The 26,039-nt window shown below is 32.9% G+C and overlaps 1 protein-coding gene across 2 annotated transcripts in view; it reads right to left on the bottom strand.

Annotated features, from left to right (window-relative positions):
- Nucleotides 1–526: 526 nt before the first annotated feature.
- The window catches only part of LOC145672073 (solute carrier family 2, facilitated glucose transporter member 1-like), a 131,389-nt gene continuing 105,876 nt past the window's right edge, over nt 527–26,039 (bottom strand). For both annotated transcript variants that reach the window (XM_081741315.1, XM_081741316.1), the window contains exons 5-10: nt 15,756–15,896; nt 14,424–14,561; nt 12,116–12,309; nt 8,590–8,802; nt 6,969–7,071; nt 527–5,830 (exon numbers count right to left, since the gene is read on the bottom strand). In XM_081741315.1, the coding sequence (XP_081597441.1) occupies nt 4,998–5,830; nt 6,969–7,071; nt 8,590–8,802; nt 12,116–12,309; nt 14,424–14,561; nt 15,756–15,896 (1,622 nt within the window). In that variant the 3' untranslated portion in view covers nt 527–4,997. The remainder of the gene's footprint in view (nt 5,831–6,968; nt 7,072–8,589; nt 8,803–12,115; nt 12,310–14,423; nt 14,562–15,755; nt 15,897–26,039) is intronic.

The following is a 26,039-nucleotide window of genomic DNA, read 5'->3' as shown; positions in this document are numbered from 1 at the left end:
AAGTTCGAAAATTTTAGGTACGATTTTACTTTGTATTCTTTGTATAATTAATAAACTTTAGGTCATCTTTATTTTTGACCAGTGGCGAGATCTTCTAGACTTAAGCCCGCCCCGAAATTTTATTTACTATTTTAAAGTAAATCAAATATCTTGCGGAATTTTCACATTTTCAGTAATAAAATTAGCAAGTTCCCCCCGAAACAAAATCGTAAATACACCACTGTTATTTACAATAAGTAACTGGTTCATATTAGCTTTGCTATTTTAAATAATTTGAACTAGAAAACAAATCAGTGAACAAACTAATGTTTATTTTAAAATAAAAGTGTGACAGTTTTGCCAACTAACAGTAAAAACAGTGTCTGATGGAACCAATATGTTCAGTTAGTTGGTAACACTGACACACAATTATTATTTTAAAATAAACGTTGCAGTTGTTCAATGCGTATTCTAGATCAAATTATTTACAATTCTTAAACTAATGATGGGGAGATGTTTATTTATTCATTAAAGTGAAACAATAAGATGAAAATTTGTAATTTTATTGCTACAAAAAACAGAAATAGAACTGCACAATAGTCAATAGACCAAAATCATTTAAACACTCTCTAGATTAAATGCTTAAAAAAAATAATAATACATCATACAGTACATACTTGTACACCATTAGATACATTCATGCATAATATTCACACAATATCATTATCCATGTGAACAAACACATACCAAAAATATAAGTATTGAGCGCTGCAATTACAAACTTCTAAACATTCTAAAAATAAAAAGCTTACTACAGAAAAAATATCTGCATCTGCATTTTTATTTTTAACGATTAACTACTCATTGTTTGTCGTAAAGTAAAAGTTCCTTATGATTAGTACAGAAATGAGATTTTACAATTAGTATCATTAGAATATAATAGATATATATACACACATATGTATAGTAATATGCATACCCACAAAAACTTACATTAATTCATAATGATAATGATAATAATAATAATAATGTACATTTTTAATATTGCATATACAGAAAACAGCTTCGGAATAAATACACAAAACTACATGCGCACACAAAATAATTTTATTGTTTTGTTAGCATATGTAGTAGTTTTTATTTACTTGTTTTCTGTCATGATATATTCTAGAAGTGTCCATTATATGCTCTTCAAAAGAATATAACATACAGAGAGAGCGTATGCTCTAGAAATCGAGAGACATTTCTAGATTAAATAGCTTTTGCAGCAGCGCTATTCTATCTAGGTCTTGTGGCTGAGAATAGATACTTAAATTATGTTTTTTTATCTATTCTATCTTGATTTGATTCACGTATACACAAACACACACACAAATACATATGCATATTGTATTATATATGTATATCGTATATACGAGAACAACATTTTTTTTATACGTATGATCTGACAAATTTCAAAAGTTCAATGGAATCCGAGCACACGCTTCTAGAAAATTTGCATTTATTCTTGACTGAAATTCACACAAGGATGTGTATGATACACATTGTCTATTTGTCTTTTCTTATTTAAATAAAGAAAAAATGTCATATTTTTCGCATGATATTTATATAAGTATCTTTCATTTGGCTTGTGAGAATGCTAGTAAATATCTCTGCCGCAATTTTTATAATAAAAGCGTAGTATTATAATCACCATACGCAAACATACATTACAATGAATGTTATATATTCATGTATTGCAAAAATCATTATTCTTCCTAATAATAGTAGTCCATTTTCTATTTAAATATCGTTCAAATTGTCGATATTTCTCGATAGTGTTAATATTCGAGGTTAACATTTGATGTGTACTGAATGTTGTTTGTTATCTGTTTGCATTTACACTCAGCTAGATAACAGTGAAATAAAACGTGTTTGTACACATGGCATATTTACCACTAGTATAACCCTCTCTGCAGTTCTTTTCAGTTTGTCTTTATATAAAAATATATACATACACAATTAGGTGTAGCTTAAAAATGCATACACACTAGCTGCACACACTCACTCACTCTCAATCTTACACAGAATAAAATAATTATCAAATAATTAGTAATCCTACTCAATAAAATTATAATTTAGCCAAAGTGCGAATTATCATCGGAAATAGCAATTGAATTCCGCCACTCAAATTATCAGACTCATGTCTAATGAAGACGTAAGATATCCTCCGTTTAAGTTGTGACAATAAAAGTATTTACTTCTAGTGACATGTTAAATGATAACACGAAGAAAGAAAAGTAAAAAATCCAAATACAAGTGGTGTGGTGCAAAAAAACACTTGGGGTAACAGCCTAGTTCGTGGGTCTAAGCTTGCTCCAGCGCCATTCGCTAGCGTCCGCCTGAACAACGTCCAGTTTATAGGCGATCATGTGGTCAGTGCGCTGCAACGCCCTATCCGTAACAATTTAGATCTAGTGACAGTCACATCTTTTACTCATGTGACTCCCCAGTTTGCCTCACGACGCTGGGTGGGCACCGAAAATTGGGAATCGAACCCGGATCCACACGAATGTGAGTCCAACGCTCTAACAACTATACTACGATGTCACACCCTGTGGTATGGTGCCAAAAAAATTTACAAACTAAGATTGATTTTACAGAAACGTAAGTGCCAAAAAAATTTACAAAGGCGGATTTCACAGAAAAGTTAAAACAAACAAACGTTATTATTAAAAGATACGGACTGCATTTACACTGCAGTTTCATAATTTGTACGATATATAATTTATATCAAATATCATACGGAACAACACGGAAATTTTAGACAGAAAGGTAATTGAAAATAAATAACACAAATGCAAACTGGTATTGTTAATAAGTTAAATATCTCTTTCTCTGTTCAGAATGTTCTTGATTCTTACTAATTTTATGTGATTATTACTGTCCTTGGCTAATTAAATTGATAATTCACACTTTGTTTTAACAGCTTAATTTGATAATTAACGTTAACACACCTGCTTATAAACATATTCATAGCAAATTTGATTCGATCACTTTTTTTTCTTATAAACAAATTAATTTCCAGTGTTTGGTTGCTTATATATTTCGCTTCTCACGTAAAACTAAATCGTAAAACGTAATTACTTTTAAAAATGTTATGTGTAAATTACAAATTACAAAATATTAACCTAAGTAAAATAAACAAACAAACAAAAAAAAAAAAAAATACTGTTTCAAAATTGTGCTTGAATATAACTTCAACGTCAGAAATATATTTATTTATTTTCAAATTTTGCCTTCACAGAAGGAAATACTGGCATAATATCATGAAATATTCCAATCACAGTTACAAGTTGCTACATGTCATTAAAAGTGTATACCACAGATCGAGGCCACATTTATATTTTGCATATGACTTAAGATTTTGCTTTGCTTTATTTAATTATGCTGAAGTAAAAGCTAAGTCATACACTAAGCACTTGTAACATGTAACACACTGAACTATGGTAGAAGTTGGTATTATCACAGAGTCTTGCTATATAATGTATGTGCTAAATCGTTATAGTTACCGTTCACTTACTTACACACGTAAATATAAAACTCGACACTTCTTCATAAATACATTTTAAAACTTTGTTCAATATACATGCCCCAAGAAGTGTATAAATTGTAAACTTTTTTTTTTTTTAAATCATCTTATGACAACTCTTCTTCCAACTATATTTGTAATTATGCTGCGTAACGGATTCGTAAACTATTTCAGTTGAATAAATATCTGAAATAGAAACACGATACTCTGTTACGAGATTAATTATTCATTAACACAGTTTTGAGATCAGTTCGTTAAATTTATCGATGGAGTACTGTTTCTCCAATAAATAATTTTTAATATATTTCAAATCGGAAAAAAAGGGGAAATGAGAGTATACTGCAAATATGATTCTTAAAACTTTCATTTTATTGCAACTATCTCATCCTCCTATTGTTTTGAGCATTTTACTCTACGTATCATGTCGGAAACTAAGTTTCGGGAAGCCCTTTAAGCAAAATCAAAATACTTTTAGTTTATAATAAGACAAATAGCGCAGTGGCATCACCAGGCCTTTTTCAGAGACGGTTTAAATAAACTTTTATTTCCTGGAAGCAAACTGGTATTTAATAAATTGAGCAATATATACATATACAATTAAAAAAAAAAAACTTCTGACAGTAACATGTAATGTATTAATCTATTACCATAATAAATAAGGTCTCGTATATTTTGATTTGAATTAACAAAATCTCTGTATTGAAAAATCTTGAGATAGATTTGTAGTTTTTATAGCAAATTTGAACATCTTATCCTCGGTGCACTTATCATAAAAGTCGGGGAAGAGAAGTTTAAGAAATATTTAATAAATGACACGAGATGGGAAAATACATACATGAAAAACAAAATAAACTGCTCTCTCGCTTTTGAACTTGTAGCACCCCAATCCCAGCTAAATTTCTGGTCACGCCACTGCAATAGCTTAAAAAATAATTTAACTCACTAGCCGTCTGCAATATTCAAAATCTGTATTCGCATCACTTTCTTTAACGGTAGACAAATACCGTTCGCCAATTTTCTGATCTCGCTTTCTGAAGAAAAATACACAAACTGTTTTCGAGAAGAAGTGTATTTGTGTATAACTCTTTATGCAGATAAGCCTGTGTCGTCTCTATGTCATTTTCCTGTGGTTAGCAGATTCGTAGATATTTCATTATTTTCATATAAGAAATTTAAAATACCAAAATACTGGCTAGTAAAGTAATATAAATGAAACTTACATATTCGAGTGAGCTTCAGTTTATAATGTGAAATTATAAGATGCAGCATCAAGACCAAAGATTTGTTAAAGTCATTCTAAAATAAAAGTTATATTATTTTAAAAATAAATGTAACTGAAACGCACCAGAATATGAGTTATATTAACACAATCTTTTCCGGTGAGTTTACATGACGGAAATCAGCATCATAGTTTGTCCAATTATAATGCATCATTGCTCAGTTTTTTTCACACATTTGACGCGCACTGAAATTCTAATGGAACGCCCACCTCTTCTTGAGGTAACGTTGCCGTGATTGTTTCTTGCGTGGAATTCGTGAGATTACCTGAGGAATTAACAGTTACTATGCACGCTTTCGCGCCATCCTTAAACGAATCAGTTCTTTCAAACATCGAGCTTCTTTTTGAGGAAGGAAAACTTGAGGAATATTCCGATTGGTGATAGGACATATCATGTGAGCTAGAGACGGGGAAGAGTGTTGAATGGCTGTGTCTTGATGGGATAATGTTTAGAGGTGCACTGGATCTTCTGTGGTCTGGTACAATATTACAGTCAGCTAGTCTATCATGACCCTGAGTAGGACTTAGGTGTTGAGTTGTATTGTTTGTGTCGCAAACTAATGGCTGAGCTTCTGGAATTACAGGGAGGGCGCTTAATCCTTCGGAGATGTTACTAAGGTTCTGCAGTTCTGGAATAACAGGTAGACTATCTTGGACGAAAATTTCTAGATGCTTTTCTGGTATCTCCTCGTAATCTTCTTCGCTGGTAGATGGAGTGTCGCTAGATCCATCATTAGCCAATGGGAATGCTCGGATTTTGCTACGCAAACCGTGACGAAGCATTTCAGCTACATCTGAAGGATTTCTTCCTTTGGTTTCAGGGAAGTACTGGTAGAGGAAAATGAACAAGAGTAAAGTGGTGAAAGCAAATATTAAGAAAGAGAACTGGCCAATCAGAGCTTGTAAAGTAGGAAATGTCATTCCAATGATGAAATTTCCTCCCCAGTTAGCCATACTTCCGAAAGACATTGCTAGGGGTCTTGGTCCAAGTTCAAACAATTCTGTGCAAAAACAGAAAGAAAGAAAAATGTAAAGCAAGGTAAAATTAAAAACAATCGAGTACTAACATTACATTACAGGAACAAAAACTGCTCAACAATTTGAATGTAGTTATTACGGAAAACTTTATATTATATATATATAGGGTGTTTCACAACACCGACAATATTTGGGAGGTGATTCCTGACACCAAGATAAGAAAAAAAAAATAGACCAGCCTGGGTGCAGAAATCCATCATTTCGGAGTTATAGGCTACCGAAAACAGGAAAAAAAAATGAACTTTAAAGATCCATAGTTCAAATACTATGGGACCTACCGTAGTCGGGTCAAGACTTCACTTGGGAACTGGTATGTGCCCTTTTCGAATATTCATGTTTCAGAATCCTGTGGTAATTCCGCGACAATTTTTAGAGAGGTAATGGAGGAGTACTTCAAATTATATGCCCGTATCCAAACTCTCTCCATAAAAATTGTTGTGTGAGTACCGCAGAATTCTAAAAAGTACTTTTGGATAGCACACACATTTGTTTCTCAGTGAAGTCTTGACTCGACTATGGTAGGTCCCGTAATATTGGAACTATAGACCTTTAAAGTTATTTTTTTTCACGTTTTCGACAGCCTATAACTCCGAAATGACTGATTTCTGCACCCAGGTTGGTCTTTATCTTTTGTCTTATTTTGGTGTCAAGATCCTTCCCAAACATTGTCGGTGTTGTTTTGAAACACCTTGTGCAAAATAAAAGGCTGCAAATACTAATAACTTTAAATGTTTTTCGTCTACTTTACGTCATACCCAATATTACATTTTATCTAGAGTATTAATACATGACTACAATACTACTTTATACACTAATAATCTGCTACGATCCTGGGGCTATTACGTGGTTCTATGCTTCGGATTTAACGAATGCAAGTTAAGAGTTTCAACTTGTAAATTTACCACTTAACATCTATCGTATCATTTTAAAGAGTTGGTATGAGCAAGAAATCTATGATATTTAGTCATTTAGAGGTATAACAACTGTTCTTATTTCCAAGAATTTAATTACTCAGAATCTTCTAGCTGAATATATCCAAACGAGAATCTTTTAAACTAATTCCAGTGGTAAATACTTTAAGAATATTATATGATAACGTACCTGATCCTATGAAGTAGGGAATTGGGCCCAATCCAAGTCCGTAGGTTAAAACGTACGATAGAACACACACAATTGAGAAGTAGGGCATCCAACTGAACTCGTTCTGAAAAAGTAATATAAACACATAATGAATGCTTATATTTTTCTAAATAAAATATACCTAAATATTAAATAAAACACAGTACTACAGACATTTTATCATCATGTACTTATGAGAAGCTTATTCCAAATAGTTCATATCAATAAACACAAAAGGTAAATTAAGTTTATACACCAACGTTAACCCACGGGAAATCAATCCAAAATCTTATATATGAACGGATATTTAAAGGAAATTTATCCGATTATGCATTACCATGTACTCAAAGAGAAATTAGATTAAAATTTTATGTCAGGCTTTCATCAAACTCAAAATCCTAAAAAAAACCTACGTAATTTATAAACAGGATTCTTTATTATTCCAATTAGTACATGTCCAAGGGACATCGTATTTCATAGTTGTCCCGTGAATATTAAGGTTCGCAGTAGAAACTTTAGGGATAATTGAAATATCCACAGAATTTTCCTTAGATTTCAATGAGATGTCCCTGTCACAATAGAAATTTTAAGAATAATGGAAATATTCATAGGAATTCCCTTGGATTTCAATGGGATGTGCCTATTACAGTAGAAATTTTAAGGATAATGGAAATATTCATAGCAATTCCATTGGGTTTGAATGAGATGTGCGTGTCACAATAGACACCTAGGGCCTTATGCAGAGTCATTCTGACGCGTGATTAGTGCCATACTATAGAAATTCGACTAACATATGTTTCCTGCAGTCAGGCCTTTAGTATGGCGCTAATCATACTTCAAAACGACTCTGCATAAGGCTCCTTAAGACTAATGGAAATATTCATAAGATTTCCCTATAATTTCAATATCATGTACTTATCACGGGTCAATATCAAAAGTTATGTTATTATCTCGCAGAGAACAGAAATATCTCAGACTAATCTCGCAGGATATTCGGTTGTTGGAACATGAGTGGACATCTGAACATTCCAAGATTGACGTCTGCTGGAGTGTTTCCACTACATAGAAAACGTATAACTTCCTGCAGTATTATTCATACATACCTTTTCATGTTGTATTGAGCCTTATAAACATTGAGCGCGATGCTAATTTCACTAAGCAAATTTATTCCTAGCTATTTTTGTGTAAAAAATATTTTCATTAGATTCAGCATTCTCAAATCAGTGTAATATGCGCAATTAGAAATTTATTCAAGCGTGGGCATTTTTTTTTACTAATGGAGGATTAATTAATAGTTTCATAGATAGATTTGAAAAACCTTTGTCAATTATCACTTATCCCAGTTATCTCAGATTCGATCATTGCTGTAATTTTCGTGGCAACAACAACCGCGATAATTGAAGTATTCCTTTAATGTACTAATATTCAATTTAGTATTATACCTTCTATGATTGAAAAATGTCCTTTTCTTCTGTTGACGGTGTACTAATCAATCAATCAATAAAGAAAGAAAGAAAAAAAGAAAAGAAAAAGAAAGAAAAAAAGAACAGGAAAAGAAAGAAAGAAAAAAGAAAAAAAAAGAAAGAAAAGAAAGAATACTTACGATGTAAGTGATTGCTATTGTAAGCATAATTAGGCAGATAGATGCTGTCCCACAGCTCAGTAGAGCCAACTTCTTTCGCCCACAGCAGTTCACGAGAGGAATAACTAAAACAGCGACCAGGAAGTTGATACCACCAGCACCGATGCTTGCGTACTGGCTGTACTCCTCGCTCAAACCAGCGCTTTGGAAGATTGGAACTGAATAGTAGAATACCTGTAATTTAAAAATTATCATTGATACCCACATAATTTACTGTAGTTAATTTGGCATATTATTCATCGTATACTTTCATTCTTTAACGAGTCTTACAACACTGAGTGCGACATAGATTCGACTATGCCGTTTTACTCTTTGCTAGTTTTACGTTTCAATTAGGCCAAGATATATACTTAATAATATTTGTAGCCTCACTCCTGCTGTTTGAGAAACCTAACCGATCAACCCAGAACTAGGACTGGTAAGTAGTGTGGAAAGAAAGAGGGAGATATTGCAGTTTTACCTGTATTAACATGCTTTTAATCATATAGATAATACATAATTTGTCCATTTGGGAAAATTGATACATATATGGTCATCCATTTATTCATGACAGTGGAACACACAAAATTTCTCACAAGAGGCGGTAGTTAAAGCACTCCATCTCATACTCATTCAGCACAAGCGTGATTTTTGTACATTTAATTTTGATTTTGGAATCTCTTTCACCAGCGAGGCTATATAAGAGGTAGGCCTACACGGATCCCCACGCTGAAGGCGTGCATGCTTACCATTTAGCCATGAGGGAACTCTGTGGTTTTGTGTATATATATATATATATATATATATATATATATATATATATATATATATATATATATATATATATATATATATATATATATATATATATATATATATATATATATATATAATTTTTTTCATAATATCTTGCTCAAAGGGGTGTTCAGATCCCGGTAATTTTTCTACAGTGTATATGGAAACCCCGGAAACGCATTCTATACGAAAACGCTATTAGAAATAAGTTAATTACTTATTAAAACATGATACAGTAATTCGTAATAGATTCAAAACTGATTACACTATGCATTATGTAAAACACAAGGATGAAACAAAAAATCAAATTAAGACTTAAAATATGTAATTGAGATAAACAATATAATATGTGTGAGTGAAAAATCTCACTGCTCGTTTTCGAGTAAATGTAGAAAAAAAAATTGTAAGTCTACAAGTTAATGCTGTAAGAAACCCATGTCATAGCTTATTGGGATGAAATTGATGTTGAAATCTATCTTCATTATGAAACCACCAAGATAACAGTACGAAGTATATTTAATATGAGTATAGACCAAACTTATGATCAACTTAAACTTTTTGTGTAACTGTAAATATAATATTGTTCAAAGTAAAAGACATACATCGATCAATAGATGACATCAAACTGAACAACATGGCATGCTTCATGTCAAATTCTCATGCATAATTTTTCAGAAAAAACTAATTTTTATGGGGCTAAACAGTAAATCATTCGTAGCCAATACTAATTAATAGTTTTTATTCTGATGGAAAAGATTATTTATTCTGTCTTTTTACGGCAGAGTTAAAAAGGGGAAAAGGAATTTTTTTGGACTTTCTTAATCACCTTTTATGTACACTCATGTCCAAAATGATTGTCGCATATCTATAACTGTTTTCTTGTAAGAATATAATTTGATAATTATTTTGCAGGGTACTTTTAATACTGATACTATGTGTATAATCGGGAAATGTATATTTGTGGTAAATTTCATAGGAACAGAATTATAAATATGAAAATTAGAATGAGTAAAATAAAATGTTGCTAAATGGATAAGAAAGTTTTATTTTCGTTTTATTGTTCTTATTTACTGCTCTTTTGACATGAAAGTTGCCACATACATGTCTTTGTCGATTATACGCATACTAACATTATAAGAAATACCGGGCGAATTTGTTATCAAATTATATTCCCACAACGACATATTTATGACATGCGACAACAATTTTGGATATGAGTGTACATTCATAACTAATTACTGTTCAAATATTAAGTTCCTCTTATATATTTAGTGGTTTGTTGGTGAGTTTGTAGAAACCCAAAAGACCGAGAGTCTTAGGCTGACAGGATCGACCCAAGGCTCTTGTGGCCAAGGAACGTGTTTAGGTACCTCTCAGAAATCATACATCCTAAGAATGGCAAGGATAAACGACGTCTCAGAGACCAGGCGTCCTAGAGAGTGGTAAGGATAAAGGAGCTCTCGGATACTAGGCGTCCTAGAGAGAAGGATAAATCTCAAGCGAGCAGGTGTCCTAGAGAGTGGTAAGGATAAAAAGCTCTCAAAGACCAGACGTCCTAGAAAGGTAAGGATAAAGAAGCTCTCGGAGACACGGCGTCCTAGAGAGGAGGATAAATCTCAAGAGAGCAGGCGTCCTAGAAAGGTAAGGATAAAGGAGCTCTCGGAGACACGGCGTCCTAGAGAGGAGGATAAATCTCAAGAGAGCAGGTGTCCTAGAGAGTGGTAAGGATAAAGGAGCTCTCGGAGACTAAGCGTTCTAGACAGTGAAGGTGATGATCAATCAGTGAAGACTAATGCTTTCTGCGGTGTCCTGGCTTCTTTTATCCAGAAATGTCGCTGACTTCATTAACCATCGTCACTTGACGATCGTTGACGTTTTCTTCGTAGTTGTCTAAAGTTGTTTGCAGCTAGAACGTAGTGTTGGGAACACGTGTAGAACATTACAATAAGCAAATAAATACACTGTCAAGTAGGGGATTCTATGAACTCTCGGTCTTTCCCTAACTGTGACGCACACATACTTTTTTCGAACATACTACTTACTTGTAAATATATACTCGTTAATAGGAAAAACAAAAATGAAAATACAGAATGCTCTCCTTAGATTAGTGGTGACATATAGTATTGAAACATGGATATTGAGAAGAAGAAAAACTAAGAAAGTGTAAAAGAAGCATAATTAGAAGAATATACGAAAAAAAGAAAGAGATAATTGAAGACTAAAGAATAATGGTGAAATTATTGAAATATTAGAATAGAGAGAGAAAAATACGATTTACAAGAGCAAAAACACTTAGTTGGTTAGGACATGTAATGCGGATGAAAAATAGTAGGATGCTGAAAAGAAATTATGGGGCAGAAGGTTTACTTCACGAAGGAAAGAGGACCAAAATTACAGTGGATGATGTTTAGGATGCTTTCAGAAAGATAAGAATCCAATTATGGAGAAGAAAGGAGTGTTGTAGAGAAATCCAAGCTCACAGAGAGCTGTAAAGCTAGATGATAAGGTACCATAAGATACAACTGATCAGTTTTTCACGATTAAGAGATCTATTCAAAACAGTAGGGACAAAATGATATAATATTGTTCTGGTTTATTGTTGAACTTTCGCGTACCCTCTTACGGTACTTTTTTTAAATACATTTTTCCTGACCAAAATCAAATTCTACTCCAATAGTACTAATAATGTGTGGTATGAAGCAACTAAACTTACCGCATTAATTCCACTAAATTGTTGACCAGCTTGTAGGGCGCACACAAGCATCAGAGGTAGACGAAGTTCAGACGAGCGCAAAATCTTTCCAGCTGTCCATCCTTCAGCCTGCATCGCCAACTTGTTAGCGCTGTTTAGAGCCTGGAACTCTTCTTCTACTTGTTCTCGCGGAAGACCACGAATGCGGGACAATTCTATAAGACGTAAATCAATATTACTTGTATTGTAAATTGAATTAACACAATAGCATATAAAATTTACTAGCTATTTAGAGATTTACAAAGGAAATAAATATACAAATTTACATTAATAAATAAATAAGACGGCGATAACTTGATTCAAAATTGCCCATTTTAATATACAAACACAGTATATCTGTGTACAGGGTAGAGACCTGCACGGGCCGGGCTTGGGCGGGCCGACTCTTGTTATTTCTTTGGGCCGGGCCGGGCTTGGGCGAGCCGACACTGATTTCTCTTCAGGTCGGGCCGGGCTGAGGCCGATTAATTGCAATTCTTTAATAATTATTGACTTTCGTTAAACGATACTTAGAATAAAGGCAAACGTTGAAGAAGTGTGCCCGTGAAAAATGTTACAAAATGAAACTTTAAAAATTTATCGGCCCCGGGCCAAGAATTTTTAAAAACTTATCGGGCCGGGGCGGGCTCGGGCCGAAAATCTCAAAAAATCGGCCCGTGCAGGTCTCTAGTACGGGTTATCCATAGGTTCTTGTAACTTCTACATTAGTAGATAAAAGCACCGAAATTTTGCACAAAGTAAACACAAATACCAAAAAATCATTTGGCATATTTCGCAATATCAACAGCACATGCTACACGAAAACTTACAAGTGGCTCCGCGTAGCGTACTCGCTAACGCTCTTGCCTTTGGTGTGAGCGGTCCTGGATTCGATTCCCAATGGGGACACTCGGTTGAAAAAGCTTAGGCTAACCATTCTGAGTGAGGTTTTTCTGAGTTTTCCCCATTCACACCAGGCAAATGCCGGGATGGTACCTAATATACAGCTCATAGGCTGCTTTCTTTCCTTTCCTCGGATAGTGTGATCGCCAAGGGACGTCATCTCTTATACATGACGGCCTAATATGGCCTTAGATGCTGAAAGCCCAGAAATCAATGAAAACTTACAATACCACATCAGTTACAAACTAAAGAGGCTATAGTATCACAATCATTTAAATTCTGGAGGCCTCTACCATAATAATAACGTAGCTGAGGCAAGAAGGATGATGCATATCTGAAGTACCTTAGTTTCAAATACTATTTTCATGATATGGCGTGTTTTGAAGAAATAGGAACAAAGTTGTAGTGGATTTTTTTTTTTTTTTTTTTTTTTTAAGGCTTTATTTCGAAAAGAAAATGCTTAGATAAATATGACATCTGAAGCCTTATAGGTTTCCAATAGACGAAACAATCGTAATGCCGTTTACAGCAACCTCTGGTGCATCAGGTCCCTAGTTTGATCCTTGACCAAGTAAGCTTGTGGTGCACTGTCCATAAGTTTTCTCGGGGTACTCCCGTCTCATTCCACATTCTCCATTATACATCGGGACGACAGCCTTAAATTCTTGCTTAGAGGGCTCTTTCTCCAACCACTGCTTCTTTTCACCCCCACAACCCTTGGTTAGTCCTCGCGAGCGTGTAAGCTGTCACTGCTCTCAGTGTTGCCGTACCTCCGATCCAATTGTGTAGTTAAAATCCGATAAAATAAGGAGAAAGCTTTCCTTCCTATTTTCAGTTAACAACACAAATTAAAAAAAAAAATCAACTAGGAAAAAGGAAAGAAGGAAAAAGAATCGAGGCAATATTGGTTTTTAGTCAGAAGGGATCATAAATCTCTACCACGCGTCGCGGAGACTAGTTAGCAGAAGGTTTAGAGGGGTGGACAGGATTTTCAGAATTCTTGGAAAAAGAGCTCTCTAAGTATGACCCAAAGTTTATACCAATTCTTCCATCATTCACTTGCCTTAATCATCCGTCTCCCTTAGCCTAAAAGGGCATAATCGTGGGACGTTAAACTGAAAGATGTCATTTCATTTTTGATATCTCAAATCGTACCGTACATATGAAAAACATAGGTAAGAGACTTCTCTACTGCTTAAAGTGATATATTTCAGAGACATCCCTAATATTATTATTGTTTTCCTTTGTTTTTGTAACATAACAGCAAAACATTTTGATAGTTGTAAATACAAGAAATTCTAGAATTTTTAAACAGTATTGCAATTGTATCTTCTAAGTTTATTTTAGTACCATATTCATAAGCTTATTACACAAATATAGTACAAACCTTTAATGCCTTTTTCTTCCTGTCCACACACAATATACAAGTACTTCGGACTCTCCGGTAGAATCGGGAGCGTAGTGGCTGACAGCAGCACCAAGATGGCGTACAATCCTAGGAGGTAGTGCCATGTTGATTCTTGACCTGTAATGGATTACCGAATGCATGAATTACACAATACACTTAAAGCATTTTTTTTAAGTGGTTCCTACACCAAAATTTGTCTACGTTGATTATGGTTTATCTACAAAAAGTTAATCAACTTAAGAAAGTGGCCAAGTAACAAGGTTATCATTTGACTGATAATAATAATAATAATAAAAATTAGGGAGGCTTACAGATTAGCAAAACAATGACAATAATTAACAAAGTAGAGATGGCAAATTTCATAGATTAAAAAAAAAAAAAAAAAGATATGCCAGAGAGGGTCAATCTTAGAATTGTTATGACTAATACCTAACGGCTTCTATAATATCTAAACTGACTATTGTTATAACAAAATACTTTATTATCCAGCAGTACGTCTACAAGTTGATGATTTCATATATCCAAATCATATGATTTCGGAATTAAATCCTTTAACTATGAGAAACTGGTTCATAATAATGTCTAATTGATTATAGCATTTCGTAAGCAAGGACAGTTATGTTGTTATTTAAAAAAAAATCATTTCTTGCAATATTTCAAATAATATTATTTTGTAATTACCAAGAGTTACGGTATGATTTATATATACGGGATGTCTCAAAAGTCCCCTGACATAGGGTAACTCTATTATTATCCGAGTTACAACAAAATGTAAGAGGGGAATGGTCTCCAAATATGTTTTCGATGTACACTGAAGGAATTTTTTAAAAATGAGAGCCGTTTGGGCTGCACATTCTTAATGAGCCCAATGTTAAATGAAAATGCAACGTTGCCATTTACCTGGACCAACAACATAAGTGAATAAAGTTACTGTCTTTTCCGCTAACGTATCGACGGCCAGCCCTCCATTTTATTATGTTGTAACTCAAATAATAACAGAGTTCAAGGGCGGATCCGGGGGGGGCGATCGGGGCAATCGCCCCCCCCCCCAGAAGAGGAAACTTTCTTATAATTTATATATAAATAAAACCCATCCCAAAGTTTGGAGCCCTTAAAAGTAGCAGTATGACAACCTACCGCTCCCCCCAGAAGTCGGTTCTGGATCCGCCCCTGACAGAGTTATCCTATGTCAGGGGACTTTTGAGATATTCTGTATGTATTAGCTATTTTTAACAATACTTTGAAAAACGTGAAAGTATGCGTAAATACTTTTAAGCTGGCATTTCAGAAATGAAGAATCAAATGACCTACCTAAAACCGTGCGCAGTCCCAGAATCTGTGCAATTACAACTCCAACTGTAAGTCCAAGTGGACACAGCACTCCCATAGCTCCACGAAGATGAAGCGGAGCTAATTCTGTGAGGTACATAGGTAGAGTGCTTGTAGTTAGCCCTATAATAAAATAAATCTATATTAGACATCTTCATCAACATTCATGTTGGTTCTCACACGGCACAAGAATATGTTGTAAACGTATATACATTTTTTTCTTTTTAAAAAAGCATTCAAAGCAATGCCATAGAGCATTCAATTCAATTGTAATTCGTTAATTCAAAATAAATTTGGAATTTGTGTGACTAAAGGGTGGCAGAGAATTAACTCCGTACTGAAAATTGTATATATTTTTTTGTATATGAAATAAACTGTGTTGTGATTCTGTCATTTATATACTTTAGATGCCGATCTTTTATCTTCTAGTAACGAGAACTTAAGCTTATTAACCTATTGACATTGCGTGAGACCTCCGTTATAAGGCGTGGTAGTGCACAGGTTGTGGTGCAATATCAAATCTTGTGCTACAGTGAATGCCAAGACCACCAGAAACTGCCATTCCAAAGCTTGCGTTTACAAGATCTGCGGCAGATACTCGCAAACGTGGTCGTCGCTCGAAAATGTGCATGTGGTACAAGAACCCCCACATGTTTACCAGAACCCCCACTAAATTCATACTCCAAGCCACCGGTGAAAGTGCCCTACCGTGCAACAAGACCCACATTATTTTTGAAGTAGTAACAACTACTTACCGTTTTTTATTCTTAGAAGCATATTATTATCAGAAATTATTAACAAAAGATATTCACCATCCGATGAAATATGGTTGGTGGTGGTGGTGGTTTGATTTGTTAATTTGGATCGTTGCTTACTGTAGACTTATTCCAATTTGTTTAACAACATCCTATGTAGTGAGAAAGTTGGGTTTTATGTGGGGTAATTTGTGAACCGCCGTCGTACGAAACTCAATTAAGTTGAGGGTCCAGTTCTTACTTACGGCATTACTAACGTAGATCGTTATCTAACATGTTGCAAGATGTTTGGCCTATTGTGTCTATTGCGGACATCGACAGCCTTCTTATGTACGATGATGCTCCTCCACATTTTTCCAAACAAAGTCGTGAGTGATTCGACAAAAGATTAGTTGGGTCATCATGAATGGCCAACAAAGTGACCTGATTTCGGTGTCGCTTTCTCTAGGATAGAGGAGGGATTTCAGCACATCTAAACTTGTAAGCGCAATCACTAGAAGAACTGGAATGTCGCATTCAACATCTAACCAATATGTCTCCGGAATTTTTGCAGAAATAAGCAGAGACTGTTCACAGATGATACATAGATAACGATGACATCTTAATATTTCACACAATCTCTACTAATTCATTGTACCCACCAAAACTAATTCACTAATACTGATAAACAAGTAGTCGAGTTACTATCGATTTTCAATAGGAAGTTCATTTTCAACCACCCTATATTTTTTAAAAATATATATATTCTAATTTATTTTGGTTTGGCTCTTAAATTTGAATGATTGAGACTCGAAATTATATGCAGAGTAGATATTTAATTTGTTCTAACTTCAGTTCATGGATGATGTCTGGAACGATTGCCAATTATGGCTTGTACAAGATGTGGCACTGGTATCAGAATTTTTATTTCGACTTTTGCATTTGATAATATCAATTTTGTCGATTTTTCTTCCTTCCTTTTTTTATCTAACGATATTTTTTTATAGTGTGTAGTCTAATTTGAAATTTCAATGTATTGCATTTATGTTATGTTTCTTTTAACTTTTTCAGGTAAAAAACAAATTACTAATATTCATATTTTTAATGTCGCGCAGACTTTCAGGTAAAAGAAATACTGAGGCATGCAGGAGTTTAGAGCACAAAACAGCATGCACATATTCCATGCTCAAGCACACATACACAATAAAAATTTCAACTTGCATCCGACATCAAGCAAGCATACGGATGGAAAAAAGAAGAGCAAAATTTTAAATGAAATGAAATCTTTGATTGAATATCCCACAGTGATGTCACTTAAAATAAAGTGATGATGGACGCAAATGAGTGATAATGGGTGAATAGATAAAATATAAAAATGGGAAAATACCGAAAAAATCTATAGACAAAATGTTGTCCACTACAAGCTTATGTGAGCTTAGGAACCTGTGACATCAGAGACTCTATTGTTCACTTGAATAAGGATTTCTTGTGAAGAAACCATTTCTACCTTACAGTATCTTATTACATAAAACTGATGCAACATTTAATTATTATCTATCTATGACAGTTTATGAAAAACAAATCATTTCACTCTATTATCTTTACATAGATGCTAGATAACCTATTATCTATCAGTATATGTAAAATATGTGCCCCATCCAATGTAAGTATACTTCTTATATATGCACAGGCTTGTAAAAATGTACCGAACGTTAGGAATATTTCTGACTTTTTGTTGTAGCGTATTCATACTTATAGCATTAGCTAAATATGTTTCCAAATCTCTCCAGTGAGCTCTTATATTTCACTTTCCTAGTTTCCGATAGTTTTCATTTAAAATCACGTACATATGTACATATATTAGCTGTTTAATCTTCGTACCGCGTGGGACTTCACCAAGTAACAATAGTAAGTAACTTCTATGAATACTGAAGTAAGGAACATTTTCATCACATAAGTATTATAAAAAAAAAAAAATCACTATTTATGCTTGGAGAACTGAGAATTTAGCCATACATTCAAGGATAAATCTGGACTTGAAATACTATTCATATTTGATGATATTATAATGTTCGCCGTAAAATACTGTATAACTTCTTTTATTGAATTAATAACTTTGGAAAACCAAATATCAAGCAACTTGAATGTTAAGAGTAATATTTTGAATTTAAGTAATGAAAATGACCAAAATGAGTTCTATGGTTGAATACGAAGTAAAAGTTAGAATGGATTATGAAGTATCTACGTCAGATGGAAAGTATCAGTGAAGGTTGTAGAATAGTTAAATATTGAGTAACAGTATTTCAAAAAGAAGAATTTTCTGATGAATCTGTATTATTTAATGCTTTTTTCTTTTACTTTAGTTTTAAAGAAACAAGCATAAACCCTAACGTTTCTGTTTCTGAAACGTATTATTCTGTTTTCCCTGGTGCATATTTATGGCTAACAAATAAGTACTGAATATGTGTGTACTGAATATTATTTATTTATATATATATATATATATATATATATATGTGTGTGTGTGTGTGTGTGTATGTGTGTGTGTTTTAATTTCTTATTTACTTTTTAAGAAAAGTGGAACTTCGTCCTCATTAAAAAATGAGACAATTATGCCAGTTTTACACAAACTTACTTCTTCTATCACCATTATTTCTTTTAGCTAAAAAAAAAAAAAAAAAAAAAGAAAAGAAAAGAAAAAAAAGAAAAAAGTTACTAGTACCTACAAAAAGTTTTGTATGTTTCTGGATATAACAGGTTTACAATTATACAACCAAACATACGTAAGTCTGAACTGGAAATATTGCTTCTTGGGAAAGGTATAATACACTGTTATGCTGCTACACTAACTTTTATTACTGAACATTACCGGTTATGCTGTAACACGACTTTTATTGAACAATCACTGTTATATACTTAGGATTCACAGCTTCGAATCGTAAGCTGGTTGCTTTCAAAGAATTAAGATTTATTTGTTTACATCAGAACTATTCCAGTATAGGGAACAATGTGCACATGAATTGAGTTTCAAATTGCGAGCCACCTACAGTTATGCGAACCACCTACAGTTAATGTAAAAATTATCTGTATAAGATTCTGCTATTTCTACAACTATAAGGTGTTCAGAAATATAATCAATGGTTATTAAACAGTGCTCAATTTCATTGATCAGTGTGTGTGTTTGTGTAAAAGTGTGCTACACTTTTAATTTTTCACACGCCATGTTTGTGTATATATATTTCATAACCATAGCAGTATGGGATGATAATGTATAATGTTTTGCTTTCTTTCTTTTTCGAAAAAGTTACGATTATAATGCTTACTGGAGAGATTGCTCACCATACGAAGTTTCTGATCGTACTTTTGAAGCGAAAAGAATCATCTTGTGAGTGAATGTGAATCTTGTGAGTAGAAACTTCGCTTCTTGTCTTTATTTTCGGATAGAAATGGAAAGTCTTGTTTAGTTTAATATAGACCAAAGCATGCTACGTTTCAACTGCTTCTCATGATTCTGGTATGTAACAATAAATGAAAAAGCAACACATATTATGGAAGTAGAAGCAATACACAACATCCAACACAAAGACAAAACCAAAATAAATCAAAAGAAAAGATAGGAGAAAGTAAGAAGTTGCAGAATGTGTATTTGCTTGGTTGTTTCTGTTCTGGATGGATAAGTAGAAAGAGGTAGTTACGGGTGTTAATTATTTGACAATTACAGATGTTAATGGAATAAAAATAATACGCGAAGAGTAAAAAAAGTGTGATTGCATCGGGACTCGAACCCGGAACCTCCGGCATACTAGGCAGATGCGTTAACCACTAAGCAACCCGCGTGGTGGTTAACGCATACGCACGGTATTCCGCAGGTCCCGGGTTCGAGTCGCGGTCCAGTCAATCACTTTTTCACTTTTTGTATGTTATAGAATTTGCACCTATAGAGAATATGGTGTGTGCGCGCGTTTGTGTGTTAAAAAAAAATGTATATGAATAAAAATAGTTAATTTCGTGACATGTTAAACATTGCTTGGCTGTACAAACTGAGAAATTCCTAATGTTTATTGTGTTAAATCTAGAAAACGAAAGATCGTTCGAAAAATGTGCACTTTATTTATTTATTTTAATACATTATAATTTGTTACGTAATCTGAACATAGGCAATAAAAGTAACTGAAAAGTCAGTGTTCACGTACTGCGATGCTTTTCATACAGAAGACATTATTTAAGTTCAAGCAGTTTTGTGAATTATAATTAAAAGTGAAATTGAATATATTCACTGAATACACAATAGTACTATTACTCAAGGTAGAGTCCTGTTGCAGTACGGTATAGATATACTACACTCAAATGTTTCATATAATACACTGTTTCATGTCTACAGTTAAAGGATGACGAAAATAGTCACTGAAGCAGTTCAGAAAAGCTAATATGAGGAGACATATACGAAGTATGTTTCCTTCATCTGAAAGATATGCTAACAATTCTATTTTCACTTGGATTTTTTAACGATCTCTCAATTTCAGATTTAACTTTTAATCTTTAAGTCAATTTGGACGTTCTTGCAACACATTGTTCTGAATGAACAAAAAGTTTTGAACATGCTGTCACAAGACATTTATCATGCATTCGAAATTTCGAAATGTATCTATAAAACATTCTGCTGTATGTATTAACAAATTTTGTAGGTACACTCTCCACTAAGATAAAGATGTTGGTATATACACTTTGCTGAGAGATATATAAATATTACCTCCGTAATGGTTTACAAAAAATTCTTTAAAGTTACTATGCAATCTACGTCAGATCAGGGTTTCATAAATCATAATCAAATTAATACATATAGTACACGTTAGATTAATCCTTGGCCAAATGAAAGTTGCCGGTATTTTTATCAATGTACAAGTAAAATATTAAATTTACTATGTTAGTCCGAAGAATCATAGATACCATAATTAAAATAAGTGTCAATTGATCTAGTGTTAATATAAAATGTGACATACTGTAATAAATGGAATACCATGTCAAGCGTTGATATAAATCTCACAAGCATTTTAATTAAAAGAAACTGTCCGAAAATTTCTGACAAGTCATGGAGTACTATAATGTCAGAGTAGCTTTTGGTAGAGAAAGTTAGGTATTGTAATAAATATTAATAGGAGAAGTTTTGATTTATAGTTCAGTAATAAAATAATTAATGTGGTCACATTGACATACTGCAGTAAGGACTGAAGAACATTCCCTCATGTACAGTAATGAATACAAATGACGTCAAGAATTTCCCTGGAGAATTAGAAAATGACAGTAAGAGCTTGACGTACTAAAAATAGTACAAAATTAACCGTTTTTCTTTTGCTTGTTTATTCATAAGTGAAAGGAGATAATGAAATGCAACTTACCACAATCATAGGTAATATTATTCTACAACAGAAAATATAAACCTAAAGAATTTTCAGTGTTGCCATTCATAAAAATTACAGTGTTGCCAGAATAACATTTCCCCCAAAATCTAAGTTAAAGCAGCGACTAGAGGAAGGAACTCAACTGCATTTTATTATGTGTCATGTTGTCTTGGAATCCTGTGAACTACTTTTTAAATAATAGTTGTATTTAATTTGTAATAAACAAAAGAGTTTTAACATACTGTTATTAAAATTAAATAATACTGTTATTTAAAAAAAAAGTAGTTCACATGATACCAAAACAACATGATACGTAATCAAATGCTTCTCTAGTCGCTGCCTTAATTAGATTTTGAGGGAATTATTCTGGCAACACTGTAATTTCAATGGATGGCAACATGGAAAATTCTTCATGTTTATATTTTCTGTTGTAGAATAACATTATCTATGATTGTGGTAAGCTGCATTTCATTATCTTCTTTCACTTATGAATAAACAAGCAAAAGAAAAAATTGTAAATTTTGCATTTTTAGTATGTCAGGCTCTTAATAGCTAGGGAACATGGAAGGAAAAGAAAGTCCAATATTGAGAAATTACACTTAGACCCAATCTGTACGAGCTGCGTAATTTGTATAGGGTGGTTGAGTTTTATTTTCTTTCTTTCAAAGTAGGAAATTCATATATTTTAGTTGGCAAATTATTCATGCTATAGCTGGTCCAACTTTCTTGGAATATTATTCCTTTCCATTAGGCCACTAGTAATCTATCAAAAACTGTCTTTATCTATCAAAACTTTAAAACTTTTCTTTCAATAGTAAGTTTTACGTCATGTTACGTCTCGTATTTGAGAATATATATATATTATCAATATACCTTACGTTCTCTCAGAAAAGTACAAGAAAAAGTGAAGAATATACCAGTAACATTTGTTGAATACATCACAGAACCCTTAGACACATCACTGAAAATTTCAAGATTACTTATCTCTCTAAGAAGGTGGTTTACAACATTTAAGTAGCAAGTAGAATTAAATATTCCAAGAGCTAAAATGCATACAGTTTTTAAGTGACTTACTAACATATAAGAACATACTATTTACTAATGCATACAAAAGTGATTACAATAAAAGAAAAAGATCTGGAACTAGAGAAAGAAGAAAGATAATGAATTCTCGAAGTACTGTAAAACAGAAAACAATAGTACTCTAGAAAAAAAATACAGATACGTGCTTGTAGGGACAGGACACGAACTATAAAGAATACTTCAGTGAGAGTTTTGACTGAGACGATAATTTTACACAAATTACTTGGTTAAGTGACGACAGATAAAACAATAATATTTTGTTGTCCTAGTATACAGTAACGAAGTAATTTCAGAGTTGTATATATAAGAAATCTTCACAGCCATTTACATAGTTACAGAAAAAAAACTGGAAGGCGAAGTGTTAATCAAATGTTAGTAGATTTCCCCAACAATAAAAGGCTGTGCGATATATTTCTTCAAAGTATGTGTTGTCTGCTGGTTAGTAACAATTTCCCCTCAAACCAGTTTATTCCGAAAGAACACGAAGAAATAAAAATAAAGGGTTACAGTTACTCTACATAAGTGTAAACAGAAAATAATAAAAGATCAGAAAAATAATCTACGCTCAAATCTACAAGGAATTCTACAAATCAGTAACAGAGTTACTATCAAGACGATGCCAGTGCCCTATCATCATGACAGCACTTTTATTTGTAACATAAAAACTGATGATAGCTATTTCAAAAAATAAATATCAGCCAATTACATTATGCTTTGAAATTACTTGACTTTTTTCTTTTTACATAATTTGTAATGTTTCATCTTTTTTTTTTAAATTAACAAATTCGCTCACATATATTTGAATAGCTTCTCTTTATTTTTTTGTCTTTTCATTTTTCTTTTTCTTATAAAACTTGTCTAAATTTCGAAGATGGGCTAAGACATATGTTCTGTCGTGTTTTTTTGTTTCTTGTAAATTATTTAGTTACGAATGCTACTATACACCAAACCTGTTGCAGTGTATAAAACATTATAAAGCATGTAACATTAAATACATTATTTTCAAAATGAAATCATTACGTTTTACGTCCCACGGTTATACCAGGTAGGCTAAAGAAGACGGTGATGATGACAAATGAAGGGAATGGTGGAATGAAGAAAGTGGAAGGAAATAGAAGAACACCGAGAAAACCCACGTAACACGGAGTTTGTCCACCACAAAGTTCACATAGCACGAGTTGGGATCGAACCAAAGTCCCATGCACGAGAGGTCAACACACTACCACTGAGCCACCGCGGCCCCAACATTATTTTCTAATCTACCTTACACACTTCCCGTTCACACTGTAATGTCCTAAATTTTTGGACTTCATATGTTTAAAAATAATAATTTTTGAAAGAAAATAAACAATTGATGTATATTATTTTTCTTTTTGGAAGTAAACTTCCTCTTCTTAAATAGATAAATAATATAAAAATATACTGATATTGATCTCATTGCACGTGGAAATAGAAATGAACAGCTTCTCTGGCATGGTTGCCAAATGTTGAGAAAATTATTAGTCGCAAGAATAGAAAATAGGAATTTCCCAAGTGTCAGAAGGAACTTCAAAGTAATCCTCAACTTAAGTAAATTAGCTCTCCACAGTGATTACCTTTAACGATCATAGAAACAAAATTCGTATTATTTTAATCTTTTTCCTTCAAAATAATAGTACAACGAAAATTCGGGGACTGCGTCTACGAACTTAAAAAATGTATTATAGAACAGAGGGACAAGAGCTTTTAGGTACTTGTTTATAGATCAGGAATATGTAATGAACGCATCATGTTATTAATATAAATTTGGAATAACCTTGATATATGTCTAACTTTTAATATTTGCCAAAATTTTTGAATGGGACTTCCCATCTTCCTCAGCGGCATTTTCTTAAAGTATCAACTGCAAACTTTTAGTTACATTATGCGCCATCAATTGTTATAGTACAGATGAATCAAACAAAAACTTTCTTATAAAAATATATATTATTTTTATTTCTCGACGAAAAATTTTTGTTTGGTATTTCTATACCATTAAGATTCATATCATTATGTGATTAAGGGTTTATAGTTGATGCTTTAAGAAAACGCCGAAGAGGAAGATGGGAGGTTCTAATCGAAAATTCCGCTAATTGTTAAAACTTAAGACATACACCAAGGTTAGCCAAAGCTAATATTCATCATCATGTGTCGTTTTAATTCCTTAAGTTCACATATGTCGTTATGAAATAATCTTGTCATCTTTTTCAAATGCAATAGGTGTGTCCGAAGATCTTTCCACAAAGCTACGTTTTTCAAACTGTTTGTTATTTGCATTCATACATAAATAACTTACAATCAACAAAAAAAACACGCAAAAGAGAAGCTTGTCTTAGTACTAATATAGAATATGAAACTTACATTTTGTTCTCAAAAAAAAAAAAAAAAAAAAAAAAAAAAAAAAAAAAAAAAAAAGCGCAATTGGTTAATGTCTGCTTCCTGTCTCAATAATTTATTCATATTATGTCAAACTAAGAGGTCGTATTTTTCTCTTTCTCTTTGTTCTTTTTTTTTTTTTTTTTTTTTTTTTTTAAATTTTGGTAGGCATATTGCACGTAGATTCTTGAATATGTTGTATTTAGAAAAACAGCGGCTAAGTTGACAAAGTACGGTTCAAAATGTTCTGTCATTAATTTGTTGTGAAAATGTTCTCAATCGCGTTGCCTATTCTAAATTCTTAAGTAAATTTAAATACCCCACTGGCCGATTCATAAAACATTCTTTTTCAAGTTGAAATTGTTCACAAAATAATAAATATATGCTCTAAGTGATCGTAACTCTAATGAATTTTTATTTGGTTCTAATATATTTTGTGTGTTCTCATAAGTTTCTTATATGCTGTACAAAACAACAGCTGAAAGAGTAAATTTTATCATCAATTATTAGTGAACCAAAACAATATATATATAAGATTTTGGTTATTAAACATTCGGCTCTCTTCTTTTTATCACAGCGCTATCCAAATGCTTAGCTGGAAAGTAAGTGATAATTGAATTTTTCTTTTTATTCTTTTTCAAGATAGTACCTTGGTA

This window comes from Thermobia domestica, chromosome 15, assembly GCF_964235325.1.
Source record: "Thermobia domestica chromosome 15, izTheDome1.hap1.1, whole genome shotgun sequence".
Taxonomy (NCBI): domain Eukaryota; kingdom Metazoa; phylum Arthropoda; class Insecta; order Zygentoma; family Lepismatidae; genus Thermobia; species Thermobia domestica.
The sequence above is the reverse complement of the archived record's forward strand: the minus strand, read 5'-3'. Positions and strand labels throughout refer to the sequence as shown.